The 21,506-nt window shown below is 56.9% G+C and overlaps 1 protein-coding gene across 13 annotated transcripts in view; it reads right to left on the reverse strand.

Annotated features, from left to right (window-relative positions):
* RAP1GAP (RAP1 GTPase activating protein) overlaps positions 1 to 21,043 on the reverse strand; it is a 73,272-nt gene extending 52,229 nt beyond the window's left edge. For 8 of the 13 annotated variants that reach the window (XR_643872.3, XR_643863.3, XR_643854.3 and 5 more), the window contains exons 1-2: positions 2,882 to 2,962; positions 866 to 901 (exon numbers count right to left, since the gene is read on the reverse strand). Coding sequence is in view for 6 of the 13 variants with exons in the window: in XM_021937058.2 (XP_021792750.2) it covers positions 866 to 901; positions 2,882 to 2,925 (80 nt within the window). In the remaining 7 variants the exon portion in view is untranslated. Of the gene's footprint in view, positions 1 to 865; positions 902 to 2,881; positions 2,996 to 20,183; positions 20,256 to 20,922 lie in introns of those variants that run through there. The other 5 variants (XR_643870.2, XR_643873.4, XM_003891280.4 and 2 more) reach the window with 5 other exon arrangements.
* Between the last annotated feature and the right edge of the window lie 463 nt (positions 21,044 to 21,506).

Consider the following 21,506-nt stretch of genomic DNA (forward strand, 5'->3'; position numbering starts at 1 on the left):
GCTCTGTGGGGACAATGGTGCCAGATGGGAGTCGCCCAGCAGCTGGGGGGTTCTGCAGGACCCACGGACCCCAGGAAGCCCTGAGCAGGGGCAGGAAGCAGCAGCCAGAGCAGTTGGGGGGCTCTCCTGCTGGAGGTGAAGCAGCAGAAGGAGCAGCCAGCCAGGCCCACATGATGCTGATGCCAGGGAAGCCAGGAGGCACCCGCCTGCTGGGGCATCAGGGTGCTACGGTGTATCCCGAGGTGAGGCTGCACCTCCACCCATTGCCTCTTGGTGTTGGGAAGCTCCAGACATGGTTGCCTTGTTCCCTCCTCCTCCAAAGAGAGGGCAGCCCCAGACACAGGAAATATGGGAGGGGGGGCGGTTCTGAGGGCTGTCACGGGAAGTAACTAGAGGATTCAGGGTCAGTAAAGGCTAAGGGAACCCTGGCCCAGCAAGGAGCCACCTGAGGTGGGAAGAAATAGAGAAGAAAAAAAGGAATGAAGCATTTAAGCAAAAGGGCCCACAATATGTCAGGTCCAGTTTTTGTTTTTGTTCTTTTTACTTTACACCCTATTAACGGGTATTTTAATCCCCATTTCACAGATGAGAAAACTGAGGTTCAGAGAGGTTAAGGAATTGCTGAAGGTCACACACGTAGTGGCAGAGTGAAGATGTGAACCTGCTTTGCCTGCCTCCAAGGCTCTCTAAAACAGTACTCTGGGGACAGACCTGGTAAGATGGTCTGCCCACCCCCTTACCCTGAGAGGATGCTTGGAGGCTTGGTGAGGTCTGGCCTGGCATCGCAGGGGTAGGAAGGGATTGGGGGTACCTGCAGGGACCAGCCAAGGCAACCCAGGCCCTCCTGAGAGTCCCCAGTACTCACCATACACTCCGGCGAGGGGTGAAGGACTTGTCCACCCTGAAACACAGTAAGAGGGGCCACAGGTGAGGGGACATCCCTTCTCACCAGCTTGGCCCAGCAAATCAGACCCACCTGCACTGCGCCACCCTCCCAGCGGGGCTGGAGAAGGTCCTGTTTCTAAGGATACCTGATGCAGTCACTATCACCCTTAGGCTTGCAGGGGTTCAACTGTCAGATTAGGGACATGGGAAGGCAGGGGAGTTAAAGAGCCAGGAAAGGAGGCAAGACTGGGGGCAGTGCGGCAGGGGGCAGGGCTGTGGGGTGTTAGCAGGGGTAGGGGGACAGGTGGAGTAGGACAGTGACTACAGCAGTTTGGATCATGGCAAGGATGTAGGTGTGCAGCTGGGGCTAGCTTAGAGCCTTTCCAGGCAGGATGGAGCAGTTTGCTGGATGTCTATGGTTTATGGTGGGCAGAAAGAACATCAGCCTCAAGGCCCGCAGCCTGCCTCAATCCTGAAGCTGCTCACTCATATCTACCCAGGAAGCAAATGTCTGCGAATCTGGGAGGAGATCTAGGAAGAGCTTCCCCTCACCCTCATCCCAACACACATACCCTGCTCCCCAAGACTTCAGGGGCACCCCAGACTTTGTCTCCCCCAAATCCTCCCAGATCCAGCCCCAGAACACATGTTTGGGTAGCACTCCTGCCCTGCCCCGATTCTCCTACTGCACTCTGAGGGCACCTCGGTGCCGCTGGGGGCAGGGGCTGAGCAGCTGTTGGGACAACAAACAACTCGCCTCCTGCCCAGAGCTAAGAAAGGGACGAGGAGGGAGCCCAGCCCAACTCTGCCAGTGAAGGGGCGTCCTCCGAAGGGCAGGGCTGGGGGCTCCCAGGGACAGCTGATGGGGAAGGCCGACTCTGCAGACAGGGAGGTCAGAGAAGCCAGGACTTGCCCAAGGTCATAGAACAGGACCCAGCCTGTGAGCTGCCCCTCGGTGTCGGCTGGCTAGGAAACTCAGGGCGTAGCCCAGCTGTCACCTGACAGCAAGCAAGACCCCAGATGGAGGGGCAGCCTCTGGCCTCCCACCCCACCCCGCCCCTCTGCTGGGGTCACCTCAGAAGTTGAGCGTCCACAAGGGGAAGGCAGTTTGGACACAATCCCCATAGCTCAGAGAGCACTGACCATGCCCACACACAAGCCCCAGCGCTCCACACCCCAAGGTGAGTCCCAGGGTCCCTCTGACCACTGGGAGGCAGGGCCTGATGAAAGTCATGGAGCTGCTTGTCTGGCTGAGCAGGGGCTCTGAGCCCACTCTGTCTAATCCATCTTCCCTCCAATTTGCCAAATCTCTGCAACAGGCATAAATCCCCATCCCACCTCTACACCCCTTGACCTCAAGATGAACCTGCTGCCACTCTGATCTCCTCCAGGCCTCCAAGCCCAGGCAGCCAGTGGCACAGGGAGGAGGTGGTTCCCGAGAGCCAGGATGCAAGGAGGGCAGCCTGGTGCCCAGGGTGGGCAGGGCCTGCTAAGGGCTTCTAGAGTCCCTTTATCCAGAGCCTCAGTGAGGCGCCCAGCAGCTGCAGAGGCAAAGTGGGAGGTCCAGCAGAGCCTCCCCGCGACCTGCCTGCCCCCACTCCCACATACCTATACACGTGAGCAGGCACGCACACATGCATGCACACACACATGCACACACACAGGCCCAGAAGCCCCGCAGCCCCAGTCACATACATAAGCGCCACTATCATGTGCTTAGACACAAACACGGCAATGTCCACCCTGCACTCACCTCCCCCCCAGGCACATGCACACGCAATGGGAACACACAGACACAGAAACACACACACACACACACACACATACACACACACAGGCGCCGCAACATGACAGCTATGCGCGCACTGAGGTCTAACGCTCAGCCCCCATAGCAGTCACAGCTCAGGCCCATCCGCCCGAGCGCGCGCACAACCCGCACGGGCTCCCCCCACGGGCGCACACGCGCGTACGCGCCCCGCCCCGCCCCGCGCCCTACCCGCCGTAGGCCCCGAAGGTGAAGCTGCGCTTCCGGCCGCTCATGGTGCCGCAGCCGCCGCCCGGCCCGGCCCGCGCAAGCTGGAGCCGCCTTCCCGCGCCCAGGTCACCTTGGCAACGCGGCCGCCCCGCCCCCGCCCCCGCCCCAGCTGGGGTCTGTCAGCGCCGGAGCGGGCCGCGGTCCAGCTGCCGGGGGCCGCCGGCGCAGAAAGGGCCGCTTGTTCGCGCCGCCCTGGGCCGGCCGGGCGGGGGCTGCGCGGGACTTTCCGAGCCGGGCCCGGCCGGGTGGGGATTGCGGGGCCCGGGGCAGCCCCTCCCCAACCCCCTTCCCCGCCACCGCCCCCCGCCGTCCAGGCCGCAGACCCTCTGCTAGGGGGACGCCCTCCTCCCGCCCTCTCGAGCCGCCGGGCTCCTCGGCGGATCCGTCCCCATCATCACGAGCTGGGAGCTCCCTCCCAGATGCCTGGGTCTGCACGGCAGGCATGTCCCGCTCCTCCCTGTCCCTCGAATTTCTCATCTCTAAAGTGGGATTCCTGCCGCCGGCCTCCTAGGACCTGGGGATGACGAAATGAGTTCACGCACGTAAAGCGCTGGGCCCAGGTCCTGGCGTACAGTAGACGCTTAATAAATGCCGGGTACAAGAGTTCCGCAGCGAGGTCAGGCGTTCTGCCCTTCCCGCGAACGAATGAGTGAATGAAGAACAGACTCTCCAATAACCCCTCCTTGCCCACCTGTCTCCCCTTCCCCCAGGAGCCCCTTTCCCCTTTGCCCTGGTGAGGAGGAGGAGCAAAGGGGAGGAGTGGAGACGCCGCCTCCTCTCCCCTCTTGAAAAGTCATGCAGCCCAGGTCCCAACCTTGAGAGGACACTGGGCTCTGAGTTCTGCAGCAGGTACTCATTCACTCAACAAACACTCCAAGTCCCTCTTCTGCACCCAGCTCGCCCAGAACGCAGTCCAGTGCTTTTCCTCAGAGTAAGTCGTTTCCCCCACCCAACTGGAGCTGTGTCAGCAGACACCGGGCCACTAGCCCCGACCCCTGAGCACACTGCCCTCCACCCCAACACCCACTCTTCCCCCCATAGAGGGAGAGATCCTGCCCCCAGACCCTGCACCCAAGGAGGCAGGCTCCCACAGTCTCGAGGTTTTCTACGGGATTTTCTGTTTAAACAAACTGCAGGGCAGAGATGCAGCCGGGGATAAGGGAGGAAGGATGGCCAAGGGCACAAGGACAGTGCAGCAGGGATTCTGCAGAAGCCTTTCAGGAGCTGTTCCACCTGGGACCGGGCCTGGGCTTGGTGAGCTGCAGCTCCCCTAGGAAATGACGTCTCCACAGTTTGTCTCACCTAGGCAGGGTAGGTGGCGCTGCGGTTTCCCCATTTTAGACACAAAGAAATTGAGATCCTCGCTCACACCAATTACTTCTCTCTTGGGGATCTGCCCTCAGACCCCTCTGAGCTCCCACCTGGGACCTCTTCTCTGCACATTCTGGTGGGTGCAGGGGCCCTCAAGAGCCACTTGCAGGGTTCAGAGCCTGGGCAGAGCAAACATTATTTCCTCATTCCTAGAACTATATCCCTTGGTTTTCAGTCCTCAGAGAAGGGTCTGGCTCCCCCTTGCAAGGTGCTCTGGAGCCTGGACTGGGCCCCTTCTGCTCTGGGCAGCGCTGCAGATTCCTGGGGGGAGGAAGCACTCCAGGGCAGGCTCCTGAGGAGTGGGTCCTGGGAGCACTGAGGTCTGCCTGAAAAGGGAGGAACTTACTTCCTTCCCTCCCTCCCTTCCTTCCTTCCTTCCTTCCTTCCTTCCTTCCTTCCTTCCTGCCTCCCTCCCTCCTTCCTTCCCTCCTTTCTAAGTAGTAGCAGCAACAGCCTCCCTCCTTCCTAAGTAGTAGCAGCAGCAGCAGGGGCTCTCAGAGAGGTGGGAGGCGGCTGGGGTAGAGGACTGAAAAGCTAGGCCTGGGCTATGGGGACGTGCACAGTGCTTGGGCTGGGGCCTGGACTCCAGCCACATCTGGGCTGCTGCATCCCCTTAGACATGGACCTATACCTCACCAGTCTTTTCAGTGGGAATGATCCCTGAGTGGGTTCTGCATGCCCAGTTGGCAGAGTGGCCAAGGGGCCGCCAATGTGCCAAGTTTCCCAGCCAGGCCTGGCCCCCGGGAGGCCCTGCTAGTACTGGGACAGTGGGCCCTTGAGAGGAGCCATGGGGGCCGCAGGGTTCCCACCGAAGACAAAGAGCCCAGTGTGGGCTCCAGCCTCTCTGCTCTGACCAGCTGCAGCTGCCTCATTGGCAAGGCATGGGGGTGGGGGTGGGAGTGGGGGTGGTTAGTGGGGGTCACGTTCCCTTGGCCAGGGTTGCAGCAGGACAGTCCTTGACCAGCTTCTGGTCCCTTGGTGACAGCTGAATTTAAATGCATCCTGTTAACCTACAAGACCACTTCCAAGAATTTACCCCCTGCATCATAGCATGTGAGCCTGAAGATGAATGGCAAGGACAAGGGACATTGAGGCATGTGCTTATATCCTCACCCTTGAAGGCTAAAATCTCAACTCTCCCACTTGTCACCTGTGTGACCTTGGGCAAGTTACTTAAGCTTTCTGTGCCTCAGTTTCTTCATCAACAAGATGGGATTGATAATGAAAATAACAGTACCTACATCAAAGGGTTTTGCCAAGGATTAAATAAGTTACCAATGATAAAGCATTCAGAATAGTAGAGTATTTGTCACTTAACATGTGTTTGTTAAATAAAACACTTGCTGGCTGAGCTCAGTAGCTCACATCTGTAATCCCAGCACTTTAGGAGGCTGAATAGGGAGGATCACTTGTGACCAGGAGTTGGAGACCAGCCTAGGCAACACAGTGAGACCTCGTCTCTATAAAAACTCAAAAAGGCCGGGCACGGTGGCTCAAGCCTGTAATCCCAGCACTTTGGGAGGCCGAGGCGGGTGGATCACGAGGTCAGGAGATCGAGACCATCCGGGCTAACATGGTGAAACCCCGTCTCTACTAAAAATACAAAAAACTAGCCAGGCGTGGTGGCGGGCGCCTGTAGTCCCAGCTACTCGGAGGCTGAGGCAGGAGAATGGCGTGAACCTGGGAGGCGGAGCTTGCAGTGAGCCGAGATCGCGCCACTGCACTCCAGCCTGGGTGACACAGCGCGAGACTCCGTCTCAAAAATAAAATAAAATAAAATAAAATAAAATAAAACTCAAAAAATTAGCCAGGTGTGACAGTGCACATATGTAGTCCCAGTGACTTGAGAGGCTGAGGTGGGAAGATTGCTCAAGCCTGGGAGGTTGAGGCTGCAGTGAGCCCTGACTGCACCACTGCACTCCAGCCTGGGTGACAGAACAAGACCCTGTCTCAAAAAGAAAAGAAAAAAGAAAAAGAAAGACCAGGCACGGTGGCTCACATCTGTAATCTCAGCACTCTGGGAGGCCAAGTCGGGTGGATCACTTGAAGTCAGGAGTTCAAGACCAGCCTGGCCAACATGGTGAAGCCTCATCTCTACTAAAATACAAAAATCAGCTGGGCATGGTGGTGGGCATCTGTAGTCCCAGCTACTAGGGAGGCTGAGGCAGGAGAATCGCTTGAACCCAGAAGGTGGAGGTTGCAGTGAGCCAAGATCACACCACTGCATTCTACCCTGGGCGACAGAGCAAGACTCTGTCTCAAGGAAAAAAAAAAAAATTGTTGTAGCAACATCATTTTTATTAGGCTAAACTATATGAAGTTGCCATATTTGTAGGGCTAGCAAAGATTTATTCGTAAGAATTCTAAAACTAAATGGCCACCCAGAGGAAATGTGATAAATTATGGTCCATGTATGCCATGCAGTGCCATGCAGCTATGGGACAGACTGGGAGAGTTCTGTGTGTGGGCATGTGGAACAGCCTCCAGGACTGACACACCCACACAGAGGCAGTGTGACAGGGACCAGGGTTGGACCAGGCTCTGATGCTTCCTAGCTGTGTGACGTCAAACACATTAGTAACATCCTATGACACTGGTCTCACTGGCCCACTGTGACGGGGACATCACTGCTCCACAGTCAGCACAGACGGGGTGCCTGCTGACTGGCACTGGGAAGTCACTGACATCTTTGAAGGAGGTTTAGCCCTCTTCCTCCTTGGCCTCCAGCCTCATACCTAGAAAACAGTGCCAGGCTGCTTTCCAGGGTCCGGGCCCTCCTTCTGAGAGGAAGCCTGCCCTGTGGGCCTCCTAGTTTTGTACCCAAGTTGTTCAAACAGCTGCCAGACTGTAGAGGAAGAGAGAAGAGCACAAGGCGGAGGGTTGCAGAGCTGCCTTTCCAAGTTCACCTCTCACTGAACTCTGGGTATTCCACCCACCTACCTCCAGCTCCCCCTTGCCAGGGAAATGCAAGGGGAGAGGGAGGAGCAAACCCCGGGAAGATCTCAGGTCTGGGCTAGGTGGGGCTGGTGGAGCCAGCTCTTGCCAGGACCCCCAATAGCCTCCTCCCCTCCCCCAATCATACTCATTGAGGATATCTGCCCCAGGCCTTCTGGGCAGGAGAGGAGGCAGTCCTGGGCTTCCTGCCCTGGCCCAGGCAGCCTCCTGTGTGGCTTTGCATTATTAATCAGTTTTCCTGTCTGGGCCTCAGTTTGCTCATCTGTTAAAGCCCTACTCTCACTTTGCTGGGTTAAAGACCTAATAATGAGGCCGGGCGCGGTGGCTCACGCCTGTAATCCCAGCACTTTGGGAGGCCGAGGCGGGCGGATCACGAGGTCAGGAGATCGAGACCATCCTGGCTAACACGGTGAAACCCCGTCTCTACTAAAAATGCAAAAAATTAGCCGGGCGAGGCGGCGGGCGCCTGTAGTCCCAGCTACTCGGGAGGCTGAGGCAGGAGAATGGCGTGAACCCGGGAGGCGGAGCTTGCAGTGAGCCGAGATCGCACCACTGAGACTAAGCGAGACTCCGTTTCAAAAAAAAAAAAAAAAAAGACCTAATAATGGGCTGCGTGCAGTGGCTCACCCCTTTAATCCCAGCATTTTGGGAGGCTGAGGAGGGCGGGGTCACAAGGTCAGGAGTTTGAGACCAGTCTAACCAACATGGTGAAACCCCATCTCTACTAAAAATACAAAAATCAACTGGGCATGGTGGCACCCAGCTACTCAGGAGGCTGAGGCAGGAGAATCGCTTGAACCTGGGAGGCAGAGGTTGCAGTGAGCCAAGATCACACCACTGCACTCCAGCCTGGGTGACAGAGCAAGACTCCATCTAAAAAAAAAAAAAAAAAAAAAGGAAAGATGCATTTGCCTTGACAGAAGTCTGCTAGCTCTGGAAGTATGATTATCCTTACTTTGCCCATGGCCTTTCTAGCCAAGCCACACCCACCCAATCCCAGGAAGCTTCTGGAAAGAGTCTCCTGGGGGTTCCCCAGCCCCTGGGAAGGGAGGGAAAGTGGGTGTGACTTGGCTCACAGCCCTTCCCTAGGCAGCTGGCCAGTGAGGTCACTGAACCAGCCTCTGCCCTGGCTCTGAGACTCCTGCTCTGTTCAATGGGTTTCTGAGACCCCTGCCTACTTAAAGGGACCCCGCCACGGACCAGGAAAATCTCGCCTGACCAGAATACCTAACCCCACTCAGGCCCTACCCCTGAGGATATGTTTCTCATCTCCATGCAGATCATGTGCCTTGAAAGGCCTGGTAAGCAAAGCCCTTCTGGAGACAGCACCCAGGTGTATATTCTTTCATTCCTTCCCCCAATCATTCAGCAAGTGTGTATCAAGCACCCACCGTGTGGCTGACACTGTATTGAGCACCCACTGTGTGGCTGACACTGTTCAGACACTGGTGATAGAGTCTGAACAAGACAGACAAGGTCTCTGGTAGACCTGTGTGCACACTTGCACACAAACTTTCCCAGGTCACACATGCACTTGGTCTAGTACTGTGCCATGCACATGCAAAGGGACATCTAACTCATGCCCGTAGAGATCACGTCAAGATCAAATGCATGCGGACAGGCTTACATGAACCTATGCTGCAAACCCACAAGCACATGCACATGCAAAGGTCAACTCCAGCTCCCACCCTTATGTCCCCAATCAGTGCACACACACCTGCTGACTCCGGCTGGGTTTGTACATGCATGTAAACACACACCAACGACAGCAGATACAGGCACAGGAATCTCAGGCCCACACACCCTTACTCAAATCACATTCTGTTCATACAACATACACAGACAGATGTGTACACACCTCACATACACGCATGGAGCATCCAGCTAACTACTGGGAAGAAATAAAGGTAGGAGACAGAATGGCTCTTTGGGGGTCAGAGAAGGGTGCAACTGCTGCATCTCCAAGGATTATAGAGTGGAGGCCAAGACTCCTCTCATGTATTACAGGCTGGTGTCTAGCCAGCCAGCCCTCCTCTCCTACCTCCACTGCTAAGGGGGTGGCCCTCCCAGCCCATTTTCAGGGGCAGTTGGACAAAGCTGGGAGACTGCTTGAGGCCCAGAGCTGCCCTCAGGAAGCTGGGCTGGCAGAGCCCTGACGTGGGGACACCTGCCTGTGGCCGCAGCTCTGCTGGCAACCCATCGTTTCTCATCACAAGTGCCTTCCCACTTCTGGCCTTTGCTGGTTCATCTATAATGTGGGGAGAGGGTTTCCCAACAGTTCCTTATGATGCCACCCTCCCAGGAGGCCAACCAGTCTGGGACTCTGAGAACCCCTCTCCACCCCAACAAGTCCCTCACTGAGGCAGTGGCTCTCAACAAGGGTGGCTCTGCCCCTTAGAGGGCACCAGGGTGGTTTCAGTCCTCAGAAATGATGGAGTCGCCACTGTCATTCAGTGGGTGGGGGACAGGAAAGCTACGCTGGCCAGAGTTCCACTTCAGATTTGTTGTTCATCAGCTATTTTCCTAGATATTCAGGTGGGTAGAAAGCCCGGGTAACCCATCCTAGAACCTAATTCTGGTTTACAAATGAGTATTTTTTGGTGTGGCTTTAATCCATAAAACATTTTTCAAAGGTGCAACTACTGAAGTCATTCTGAACTAGAGGTCAGGTACAGCAACATGACTTTCTACTCTTAAATCTAAGGGTAGGCCAGGCTCAGTGGCTCACATCTGTAATCCCAGCACTTTGGGAGGCTGAGGCGGATGGATCACCTGAGGCCAGGAGTTTGAGACCAGCCTGACCAATATGGTGAAACCCTGTCTCTACTAAAAATACAAAAATTAGCCAGGCTTGGTGGCATGCGCATGTAGTCCCAGCTGCTCAGGAGGCTGAGATAGAATTGGGTGAACCCGGGGGGCGGAGACTGCAGTGAGCTGAGATCACACCGCTACACTCCAGCCTGGGCAACAGAGTGAGACTCTGTATCAAAAAAAAAAAAAAAAAAAAAAATCGAAGGGTAGGCTGGGCAAGGTGGCTCACACCTGTAATCCCAGCACCTTGGGAGGCTGAGGTGAGAGTACTGCTTGAGCCCAGGAGTTCGAGACCAGCCTGGGTAACAAAGCAAGACTCCATCTCTATTAAAATAATTTTATTTTTTTAAAAATCTAAGAGTGTATTTTTAATAAATAGGTGCCCAAGGCTGGTTACTTCATTAGCTCTTGTGGTGTGGTCATGCCACAGCATTCACGTAGGGAGGTGGAGGGCCTTTTTCATCTCTTATGCCAGTATATAGTTGGTTTTTGAAGTCAGGTGTCTACGCAGGCTTATTACCTAGGAATGTCATGACAGGAAAATGAAGAAGGCCTTTTTTTTTTTTTTGGTCTTTTGAGAAGGAGTTTCACTCTTGTTGCCCAGGTTGGAGTGCAATGGCGCGATCTCGGCTCACCGGAACCTTCGCCTCCTGGGTTCAAGCGATTCTCCTGCCTCAGTCTCCCGAGTAGCTGGGATTACAGGCATGCACCATCAGGCCCAGCTAAATTTTTGTATTTTCAGTAGAGTTGGGGTTTCTCCATGTTGGTCAGGCTGGTCTCGAATTCCCGACCTCAGGTGATGCGCCCGCCTCTGCTTCCCAAAGTGTTGGGATTACAGGCGTGAGCCACCTCCCCCGGCCGAAAAACGCTTTTTAAAACGTGTTCTCGAATGGGTCTGGGAGTCCGCCGCGGTCTCGGGCGCCACCAACTGGCCTTCACGAGAACTGCAGGCGAGGGCCGGCCGGGCTCCAGGACCAGGGACAGCGCCCCGGGTGACTTTCCGAGAAGGGTGGGGACCCGGAGCCGCCCGGACAGCGCCCAGAGTCGCCGACCGCGCGCTCGCCGCCCCCGACACTCCCTCACCCCTCCCTTACACGGAGGCGGCTCCAGCGCCCGTCCTCGCCCTCTCCCGGCGCCAGGCGCCGCACGTCTCCCAGCTCACAAGGGCGCACCTGCACCCGCCCACCGCCCCCTCCCGCGGGACCCGTTCTCTCGGTGCGCAGATCACGGGGCCGCACCTACGCGTTCTGGGATCTCTGTGATCCTGACAACAGCCCCGTGAGGCCGATCATGCAAGAGTTACACGTCTACCATGGCTAACGGGGGAAATTGAGGTGTGCAAACAGAGCAGATCCAGCTCTTCCGAGCTCCTCGGGACCTCAGTCTCTATCACCCGTGCACTGCGGCTCAATGGCACAGCCCCTTTTAGTTCCCGAGGCCCTGTGCCAAGCGCTTTCATCCAGTCCTTAAATCCACCCTGTAAATTAGGTACAATCATCTTCCCCATTTCACAGATCAGAAAGCCAGGGTCCCAGAGACCTAATGACTTGCCTAAGGATCAGTGGATGCAGATACGGCTACAAAACCTCTCTGAGGTCTTCACACTGCTCTGAGTCACTGTGAGGGACGCTCCTGCCAGGAAAAAAGTCCTTCCCACAGTACTCGCTGCCCTGCCCTGGCTGCTCTGTCCTGGCATCCTCAGGGGCTTGAATGCCTTCTGGGGTAGGATGGGGGGCATGCAGCCTCGAGATCTCTCACAGAGGAACCCAATCTCCCCATCCTCACAAGCTTTAGCCTCACAAAGCGCCTCCCCAAGACACACAGTAGGTGCTTAATAAACCTGTTGCTTGGCTGAAGCCCTTCTTTCCAGGAACCAGGGCTCTAAATGCATCACTACACAGCCCGGATACCGAGCAGGGCAGAGTGAGCCAGTGAGGAAGGGCATAGGCTCGAGAGCTGGACAAAGTGGGTTCCAACTCAGCCTTTTTTTTTTTTTTTTTTTTTTTGTGAGACAGTCTCGCTCTGTCGCCCAGGCTGGAGTGCAATGTTACAATCTTGGCTCACTGCAAGCCTCCAGGGTTCAAGCGATTCTCTTGCCTCAGCCTCCTGTGTAGCCTGGGCTGCAGGCGCCCACCACCATGCCTGGTTGATTTTTGTATTTTTAGTAGAGATGGGGTTTCTCCATGCTGGCCAGGCTGGTCTCGAGCTCCCAACCTCAAGTGATCCTCCTGCCTCAGCCTCCCAAAGTGCCGGGATTACAGGCAAGAGCCACTGCACCCAGCCCCAACTCAGTCTTGAGCTGTGACTGTCAGCCTTAGTTTCCAATCTGGAGAATGGGGATGATACTAGCTCTTAGCTCACAGGGTGATGGTGTGTTAAACAAGGTGATGTACACAGACACCTTCGCATAGTGCCTTGTGCTCACAAGCGGCTTGCACGGTGGTGGCTGTTAACACCATTGCCAGTAGGGTCTTCTTTGGGATATACAAAGCCCAGGAGCCCTAGCTGAGTCATGCCCTCATTTACCTCAAGGGTAAAACAGGTGGGCAGGAGGATCAGAGGAAGATGCTGCAAATGTAGTCAGGCTGGGGTGGGGACAGAAGGAGGAGGGAGATGGCTGGGGCACGGTGCCTCATGTTTGTAATAATCCCAGCATTTTGAGAGACCAAGGCAGGTGGATCGCCTGAGGTCAGGAGTTCGAGAACAGCCTGGCCAATATGGCGAAACCCCATCTCTACTAAAAATACAAAAATTACCTGGGCATGGTGGTGCATGCCTGTAGTCCTGGCTACTCAGGAGGCTGAGGCATGAGAATCACTTGAACCCAAGAGGCCGAGGTTGCAGTGAGCTGAGATTGCACCACTGTGCTCCGGTCTGGGCAACAAAGCAAGACTCTCCAAGAAAAAGGAGGAAGAGGCAGCCATCCTTGGTGGAGGCAGAGAGCCTAGCAGTGTCTGAGACCTCCTGCCTCATGACGTAATCTCTGAGCCTCAACCCTGATCAGCCCTATAGTCTTCTTGTTTTAGTGAGGACTCCATAAATGTTCAATGAATGAATGATGTCCTACGTTGACTATGAACAAAAAGAAACAGAAAGTCAACTTTAGTCCTATCATAATATATACAAGACCTGGCATCAGTATGGGTTTGGAATCACATGGACCCGTGCTTAAATTCCTGCTCTGCCACTTCCTGGCTTGTGACTTTGGGCCATTTTCATAACCTCTCAAAGCCTCAGTTTCTTCATCTGTAAAAGGGGATGGTAATGATAATAAAAGTACTTACCACATAGGATTGTTCTTAGAATTCAGTGTAAAGAGCTCACCCCTGGCACATAGTAGGCACACAATAAATGGGGACTGTCTTTAGTACTGCTACTGGACACATGCAAGGACAGTTATGAGCTGAGCCAGGAAAGCTGAATTCTAAGCCCAGTGCCACCACTGGCTCACAGTGTGACTGTTGGCAGCTCCCCAGTTTCCTTCTCTAAATAATGAGGCCCCTCCAAGGGCCCTTCTCAATCTGATTTTCTGGGGCAGCATAGCCCCCATTTGCATGGTGGGCAGAGAAGTCTCTTGGAAACAGCTCTGCCCACCAGTCTGTCTCTTCAGACCACGCCACTGAAGGGGGTGGTGTTCCCATGACAGGGAGGTAGGCAGGCATCACTCGGAGTCTCAGAACCTCATCTGATAACTGCCGTGGCCCCATACAGACCTCTTAGGACCAGCCCCACTCCAATGCAGGGTGCAGCCCCAGAGCCCCATCACATAGGCACTGGGTTTCAGAAGGGAGAGACCTGTACCAAGGTCAACTGTGTGCCCCTAGGTCCATCTCCTTGCCTCTATGAACCTCAGTTTCCTCACCCACAAAATGTGGATGAGTCTTGCTGGCCCCAAGGACTCCGGCACACCCAGCAGCAACCCAGATGTGAAAGTCCTTTGTGAATTGCTCCCATCAGGCATAATCATGATAATTACCGTCTGTCAAACGAGGGGGTTGGACCAGCTGATCTCTGTGGGCTTCTTCCCAGCTCTGAAGCTGGGGATTTCTTGGGGTTCTGAGCTGGGAATTCATACAGACATAGGGGGCCAGGAGAAGTCAGGGTCTGCAGGATTGTGTGTCCAAGGGAACCCCTGAAAAGTCATCCCCATTCATCCTTTTAACCAAGCCAGCCTGGGGCACTGGGCCCCAGGGATAGGCCATGGGGAGGGGGAGCTGGAAGCTTCAGGGCCAAGTCCTGCAGGTGTGAGCCTCCGAGTCTGAGCCTCACCCCTGCCCCTGCCCAGAACTGCTCCCATTACCCAGAGCACAGACTCTGTGTGGTGCCCTCCCCAACCCCTTCTCATTCTGCATGCAATACACAGAAATGGCTAAAAGTAGAGTCATACAACCCTCAATTCAAATCTCAGGCCCAGCCACTCACCAGCTGGGTGACCTGGGGCAGGCTATTTAACCTCTCTGAGCCTTTGAGGGTTGCTCTGAGGATTAAATGAAATAGATTCATGAAAAGTGCTTACACAGGGCCCAGCAAGTGCTCAATGAATGCCCTCACCTGCATCCAATTGCTTAGGCCCCATCCTGCCTCCCCGCAACCAGCATCTTCCTAGAATTCCTGAGCTACCTGCCCAGTTCCCACCCTGACTGCCATGGGTGGGCCCAGTGTTGTAGAGTTTGGGCAGGTCCCAGGCTTCTCTGCCCATCGGAGGACTACAGAGCCCACACCTCTCCAGCCAGGGAGGGCTGTGGGCTTTGGGGACTGGGACAAGTGAGGTCTTTGTCCCAGCGGCTCTGCCCAGTCCTGTTTCTAGAGGCCGGGAGCCCTGGGAGAGGGGCTATAAGGGCAACTGTCTATCCCTGGCAGAGCTCCCACACCTCAAGTGAAAGGCAAGTGGTGAATGAGGCAAGGCTAGAGCCTTCAGCCCCATGGTGTCCTGAGCCTGCTGCCTGGGTGGGCACAGTGCCTACAGCAGTCTGCCAGGGGGTGGATGACCTCTCTCTGGACCTCCAAGATAGGGTAAGACGCAAGAGGCTGGTGATGGTGACATCAGCTCAGGCCTTGTCCTGGCAGCCTCTCGAGGGTCCCTGACACTGCCAACTTTTGAGCGAGAAGAATCAGGGCTGCCCTGGAAATTCTGGCACTGAGCCTGCAGGCAGGAAGAAGTTCCCAAGGTCACCCTCCATCTGCCACCTCCACCCTACCCCTCGAGCCCTAAATCAAGGAGTGGGGCCTTGGAGAGGGCTGTCCTCTGAGCGGGGTACTGAGATGGCTTTCCCTCGCAGAACTGGGGCCCGGAGTTCAGGAGCCAAGCAGAGGGTTGGACCCATCTGCCCCACCTCCACCTTCCCTCTGCTGCCCCCACAGCCTGGCTGCAGCAGACACATGGCTCCTGTGGCCTTGAAAAGGTCACAGCCTCTGAGGTGCTCAGGCGTCTGATCCTCACCCACTGCCCCCCAACCCCAGCCTTGCCAGCAGATCCACATTCTCAGGGGAGCCTGAGGAACAGGTACTGTAGTTTCAAGAAATATTGCAAGTCCCCCAGAGACACACACTTGAGGCTCACACAACACAGTCAACCAGCTTCAACTCATGGGAGCTGTATTGCAAAGAGAGAAACCACATCCTCCCATTCCACAGATGGAAAGGAGGCTCAAAGAGGCTCGGCGGCTTGCCTGAGCTCACCCAGCTAGTGGGGTGGGGCCAGCAGGGGAACACAAGGTTCCTGACTTCCTGAACCAATGACAGCTCCTGGCTCCCTGGCTCTCATAGCAACCTAGTTCTTGGGTGGCTTGGTGCCTTGATCCTCTTGCCTGCCCCTGGGATGGAAGAGGCTGGAATCCTCTCCTTTGCACACTGGGAGAAAAGGAGGTCCAGGGAAACAGGCGAGGGGGCAATCCTTACACAGCAGTGGCAGGGCAGAGAACTGTGCCAGGTGGTTCCTCATTCCAGGCTAGTGGGCTCAGCCCGCCCCTCCCGTGTATCCCGCATTGATTTTGGGGAAATGCAAACTCCTCAGCCTGCCATTCGAGGCCCTTAATAGACTGACCCTGATTTGTCCCTACATATGCCTTCCATGAATCCAACCCAGTGTCCACATTGCCACCTCCCCGCCCTTGCCCACGCTGTAGCTGGTCTCGCCTCCAGGAGCACCTCCACTCCTGCTCTTGCTGTGCAACTCGTAATTCTACCACTAACATTATCATTTACTGAACAGCTAATATGTGCCAGGCAAGGACTCCTCAAGGAGGAAACTTACCCAGTTCACCTGGTGATAGCCATACCAACTACCTTGGAAATGTGAAGTTTCCAAGGTAGTTTTCCAAGGGAATAAGAAAAAATTCTTACTACCCTCAAAACACTGAAAAAAAGGCTTATTTTTTTCTGGCTGTGGAGAAATATTTGATGTTTTTAGAAAAGATTTTTCTCCAGATTTTTCTGGTGTTTGCCTTTCCTTCAGTGTGTCTCTGTGTGTTTTTCTGAGTGCAGCTTTATATTTTTCAAAGCAGCTCCCAGCCAGTATGTCTGGCCCCACAAACAACATCCCCAGGGAGGCAGGCAAATAAAAGCTTGTCATCCCTGTTCTAGGGAGAAAGAAATGAGGCACAGAGAAGGCAGGTGACTTGTCCAAAGTCACACAGCATAGACTGGACTTGGCATCCTGAGGACTCCCAATCTATGCCCTTTTTAGACCCAGCAGAATGCCTAGGATAAGCTTGGCACTGCCCTCAGTGTTTGCTCGCATTCGCCTTCTTATCCCTTGAAACATACCCATCAGGCAGGCGCTATGATCCCCACTTCCTAGATCAAGAAACAGACTCAGAGGGAGAGAGGAACTCACCAAAAGTTGTATGGCTGCTCAGTGGCAATGCCAGAATTAGGTCTGCTTCCTCCAAATGGGGGCCTGAGGGAGGGTGGCCTCGGTTGGCAGAGGTATTAACCAGTAGAGTGGGCAAGTCACTTTCTGTCTTTGAGCCTAACCTCCTCATCTGAGACAAGGCACCTGGCTGTGGCAGGGACCGCAGGACCCAGCTCATCTCTGTGTCCCAGTGCCTGTCACAGTTCCCGAAATCTACTACATGCTCATTAAATGCTTAGTGGGTAGGCACATGAGGCAGCTCTCATTGTGCTGGTGCAATGCAGGAGTGTCACGTTCCTTTCTTCCAGTAGGAAAGGCTGGAATCCCAGTGGGACCTTTCTGTTTTGGGGTGCCTCCCCACCAGCACCCCTCTGCCTCTTTTTCGTTCTTCCTCTCTGAGTCACCACCTGCCTGCCAGTGCCAGTCTTTAGCCCTAAATACAGAGCACATTTTGAGGCATAAAATGTCCACAAAGGTGAGCGACAGCTGCAGCCCCCTACCCCTGTGTCCCCTCCTCCTAGGCTGACCCCAGGTGGCTGCCCCACGAAGCCCCGAGACTGGCGACCCCTGCTTGGCCCTAGTGTGGATCCAGAGGCTGCACTCTGCAGACAGTCCTCAGCCTGGGGCCCCATGTGCCCACACTGCCACCAGAGCTAAACTTCCTTTCCTCATTGGCACAGGGCTGCCACCTCACACCTCTGACTTTCCTCATCCCCCAGCCAGGCTGAGTTGCCTCCCAGAGCTGGAGCTGGGCCCAGAGAGCGAAAATGACTCGTCCGGGCCACACAGCCAGCAAGAGGCAGGGCCAGGATTGGACAGGGAATCAGCACTCTGGCAGGCTTGGCGTGAGTGCTGAGGGAGCGTGCTGGAGCTGGGAGCCACTCACTGCTCCCCATCTAGCATGCCTGCCCTGGAGGCCTCACCTAAGCGCACAGAAGCACCTCTCCACAGCGCCAGTCTCTCAGAAGCACAGGGTGCCAGGGCCAGCCTGGCAGAGGTCCTGCCATGCAAGGAGGTGAGCAGAGAGTGCTGAGGACTCCCTTCCCTTCACACCAGCTGGCCCCTAGCCTTGCTGGGAGGACAAAGCAGAAACGGGCCTGGTAATGCCTCTAGCAAAAGTGGAAAGGAAAGGGAACCCCAGAGCCACTTGGAGCCTGCGCTGGGGCCTGTCCTGTCTTGGGAAGGACCTGCAGAACAACACCTTCAGGGGCAGCAAAGGAGCAGCCTGGGGAGAGGCTCCCCTGGCAACCCGGTGGGTGTGTGCACAGAGGGGCGGCAGGAGAGGAGGTGCTTCCCACTGAGCGGGAAGCACCAGGCAGTTTCCCTGGATTCTTAGGGTCAGCCAAGATGGGTCCAGATGAATCAGAAAAGAGGGAGGAAGGGGAGGCTTTGCTGGGGATGGTTGGGGGCCTCCACTCCCCTCCCCGGGTGATGAAGCGTTCACATCCCACACGCAGGAAGCTGATGTAATGCATGCGTGTGTGCACCCATGATGGCCTGGGTGTGGGTGGGTGCGTGTGCATGTCTGCCAGGTTCATTTTTAAGGGCGTAGGGCGTCCTCGTGTTCTTCCTGCGTGCGTGTGTACCATGTGTGCACCCTGGAGGAGATAATGGAGGCAGACAACAGCAGACGAGGGCTTCTGAAGAGGCTCTTCTCCTTGCTGACAACCTCCATCTCTCTGTGTGTACACACATGCCAGCATCTGGATGGTGTGTCTCTCAGTGTTTGTGTGTCAGGCAGAGTTGGGGGCAGGGGTCTTGGCCTGGGTGTGCCCGTGTGTTCCTGTGTCTGGGTCTCAGGGTATCTGTCAGTCAAACTGTATTTGCGTTTGTGTCTGGCCGTGCTCAGGTCTGGGTTGTTTGCACAGCACGTGCGGCTGCTCAGCAGCCTCTGACAACCAGGACAAAGGCCTCTGCAGACAGACGGCAGCATGGAGGACAGATCTGCCCGAGGAGTCCTCAAAAGGCCTCTTGGCCCCAGAACTTGACAGCAGGGCAGGGGCAGGGCCAGGTGAGAGAGGCGGAGGCCCCGCTGTGGGAGCCTGTGGCCTGAGCGGCAGAGACCTCTCTCCCTGCTGCCCTCCAAGAGGCCAAAGGAAGAATCCTTTTGTCTCCTAAGGGTGGAGGGTAGTCAGAGCCAGGAGAGGGGTCTCCTGAGACCCCTGCCAGGCAGGCATCTTGGGAAGAAGAGGAGAGGGTTTTGCCCAAGGAAGCTGGGAAGGTGCCAGGGTGAAAGCACCATTATGGTGCTCCATGGGACAACCCTCCCACCATGGGAGGGGGTGGCAAGGTGAGCCTAGGACTCTGGACCCTCTCCTCAACCTGACCCAGCTTCTGGCCACAGGCACCTTCCCCTCCTGGCAGCAAAGGGGAACAGGTCCACATGGAGCACTCTACCACGGCGTTCCCCTTTCCCCTACCCCAACGCTGTGGAGATCTGCTCCCATCAAGAGTCAGAGAACCACGATTCTAGACCTTGCGGAAGGTGACTAGGTGACCTCAGGCAGTTCATTTAGCCTCTCTGAGCCTCAGTTTCCTCATCTGTGCAATGGAGGCTTCAGCCCCTGCCTTGAAATATTGCTGTGAAGGGGGAAATTGCTCGTGCCACCTGAGGATTAATCATTACCCTGGAATCCTTCCCAAGGCCATCCAGGAACACTCACCCCTTGCCAGACCCTCCAGCTGCTGGGGGCTCTCAGAGTGAGGCTGAGGTCCTGGAGGGGGCCCCCATGGCCAGCTGGACCTGACCACTGCCTCCTCACTCAGCCACAGCCCTCAGGGCCCTGTGCCAGTCCAGAAGCCCATTCAGGGACACCTTCGGCCAATGTTCTGTTTCATCTGCGAGGCAACCTTCCCCAGTGCCCCCACCATAGCGTTTTTCCCCAAACACCTTCAGGAAGGAGGCACCACTACCTGTGCAAAGGGACCAGGAGCCTCCTGGGAGCCTCCTGTGGAGAGGAAGTGATACCATCTCACCCCCATTGCCTTTCTCTCCTTCTTCCACCTGGCCAGCTTCCCTCAGTGCCCCTTCCCTCAGTGCCCCTCCTGCCTCAGTGCCCCTTCCCTCAGTGTCCCTCCTGCTTGCCGCCCCAGGGGCCTGACCTCTGGCTTGGCAGGAAGGGGAATGGAGCCCAGGGACAGAGGCCAATGCGCTCTGTGAGCGGTGGATGTTCTTCCCGACCCCACCACCAGGCCTGTGCTATGACCCTAACAAGGACTCAGGGCAGGCACAGGCTGGGGTCCAACTGTCAGGGTAGGGAGGGGGCCGCTCACCTCCGGAGACTGTGTGCGCGCGGGTGTGTGTACACAGGGTTTCTTCCCCAAGCCCAGGCGCCCCGCAGCTGGCACCAAACCCTGCAGGGCACGGAAACCGCCCGTGAATTCCCACCGAGTCCTCAGATCCTGCCGAACCAGGGGAGGCGACGAGGGGGCGCCCAACTGCGTGACGCGTGTGCCCCGCTCTGCCGCGGGTCAGGGACAGGGGAATTCGCCCTGTCTCTGGGGATGCAAGGACATCACCGCCCTCCCCGCTCAGGGTCGTTGATCTGAGGCCCCCCGCTTCCCTTCTTTGAGAACAGGAGCGCCTCCTCTTGGGGGGCGCTAGGGCTTGGGCCCCTCCCCAGGGATGGAGGAAACGCGCCCACTTTCCACAGTCCCTCCTCTAAACCCCAGGCGCTCCCACCTCGGGGTGGGCGGAAAACCGGACTCCCCACCCACCCAGGGGGGTGGGACCAAAGCCCCCTGGCCGCGGCCTGGACCAAGTCCCGCAGGCTGGGGGTTCAGCCGGCTCAGCCCAGGCCTCCCCCGACTTCTCCAGCCGCCGTCAAGCCCGAGCTGCGCGACCCCAGCTGCGCCCACCCCTCGCCCCTTAAGACCCGGGTCCTCCGCGCGTTCGCCCCCACCCTCCCTCCCCGCCCGCCCGCGCGGGGTCTTGGCTGCGGGCCGACGGGAGCCCGGACACCTCCGTCCCCTTCCCCTTTCCAGGGCCGCAGCCCCGGCGGGGCGCACTCACCCGCGGGCCTGGGCCGGGGGCGTCCTGGGCTCGGCACTCCGGTGCCCGCGGCCGCCGCTGCAGCTCTGCTCAGACGCGGCCGGCGCTCGCCGCCGCCGCAGTTCGGGGAGGGGGACGTCACATGACCGCGGAGCGCTCCTTCCCCGGCGCCGCTCCCCCCTCACTGCGGAGCCCGAACCGCGGGCGCGGGAGCGGCGGGGAGGCCCCCGCCCTGCAGCCCCGCCCCGCCGCAGGTCCCGGAGGAGGGCTCTGGGTGCCCCCATTTTACAGGTGGGGAAACTGAGGACCAGAGAGGGGCAGGAACTGGCTTAGGGTTACACAGCTAGAGAGTGTGGTAGGACCTGGGCGAGAGCCCAGCGGTCCAGGCAACAGCTCACGCTCCAAGGGGACTGGGACAACTTCTGGAACAAGTGGAGACGTCGGGATAGGTGGGAGCCACGGCCCCCATGGGCTCCGCTTGTCTGCAGGGTCGGGAGGAAGGCGCACAGGCTTCGCTGGGCGAGGAAGCGGCTGCGCCCTGGCTGACGCCCTCCTCGCCTGGGCGCTTGGTGCGCTTCCTGGCAGAGGCCACGCGGTTGACCCTC

Source organism: Papio anubis, chromosome 1 (assembly GCF_008728515.1).
Source record: "Papio anubis isolate 15944 chromosome 1, Panubis1.0, whole genome shotgun sequence".
Lineage (NCBI taxonomy): Eukaryota > Metazoa > Chordata > Mammalia > Primates > Cercopithecidae > Papio > Papio anubis.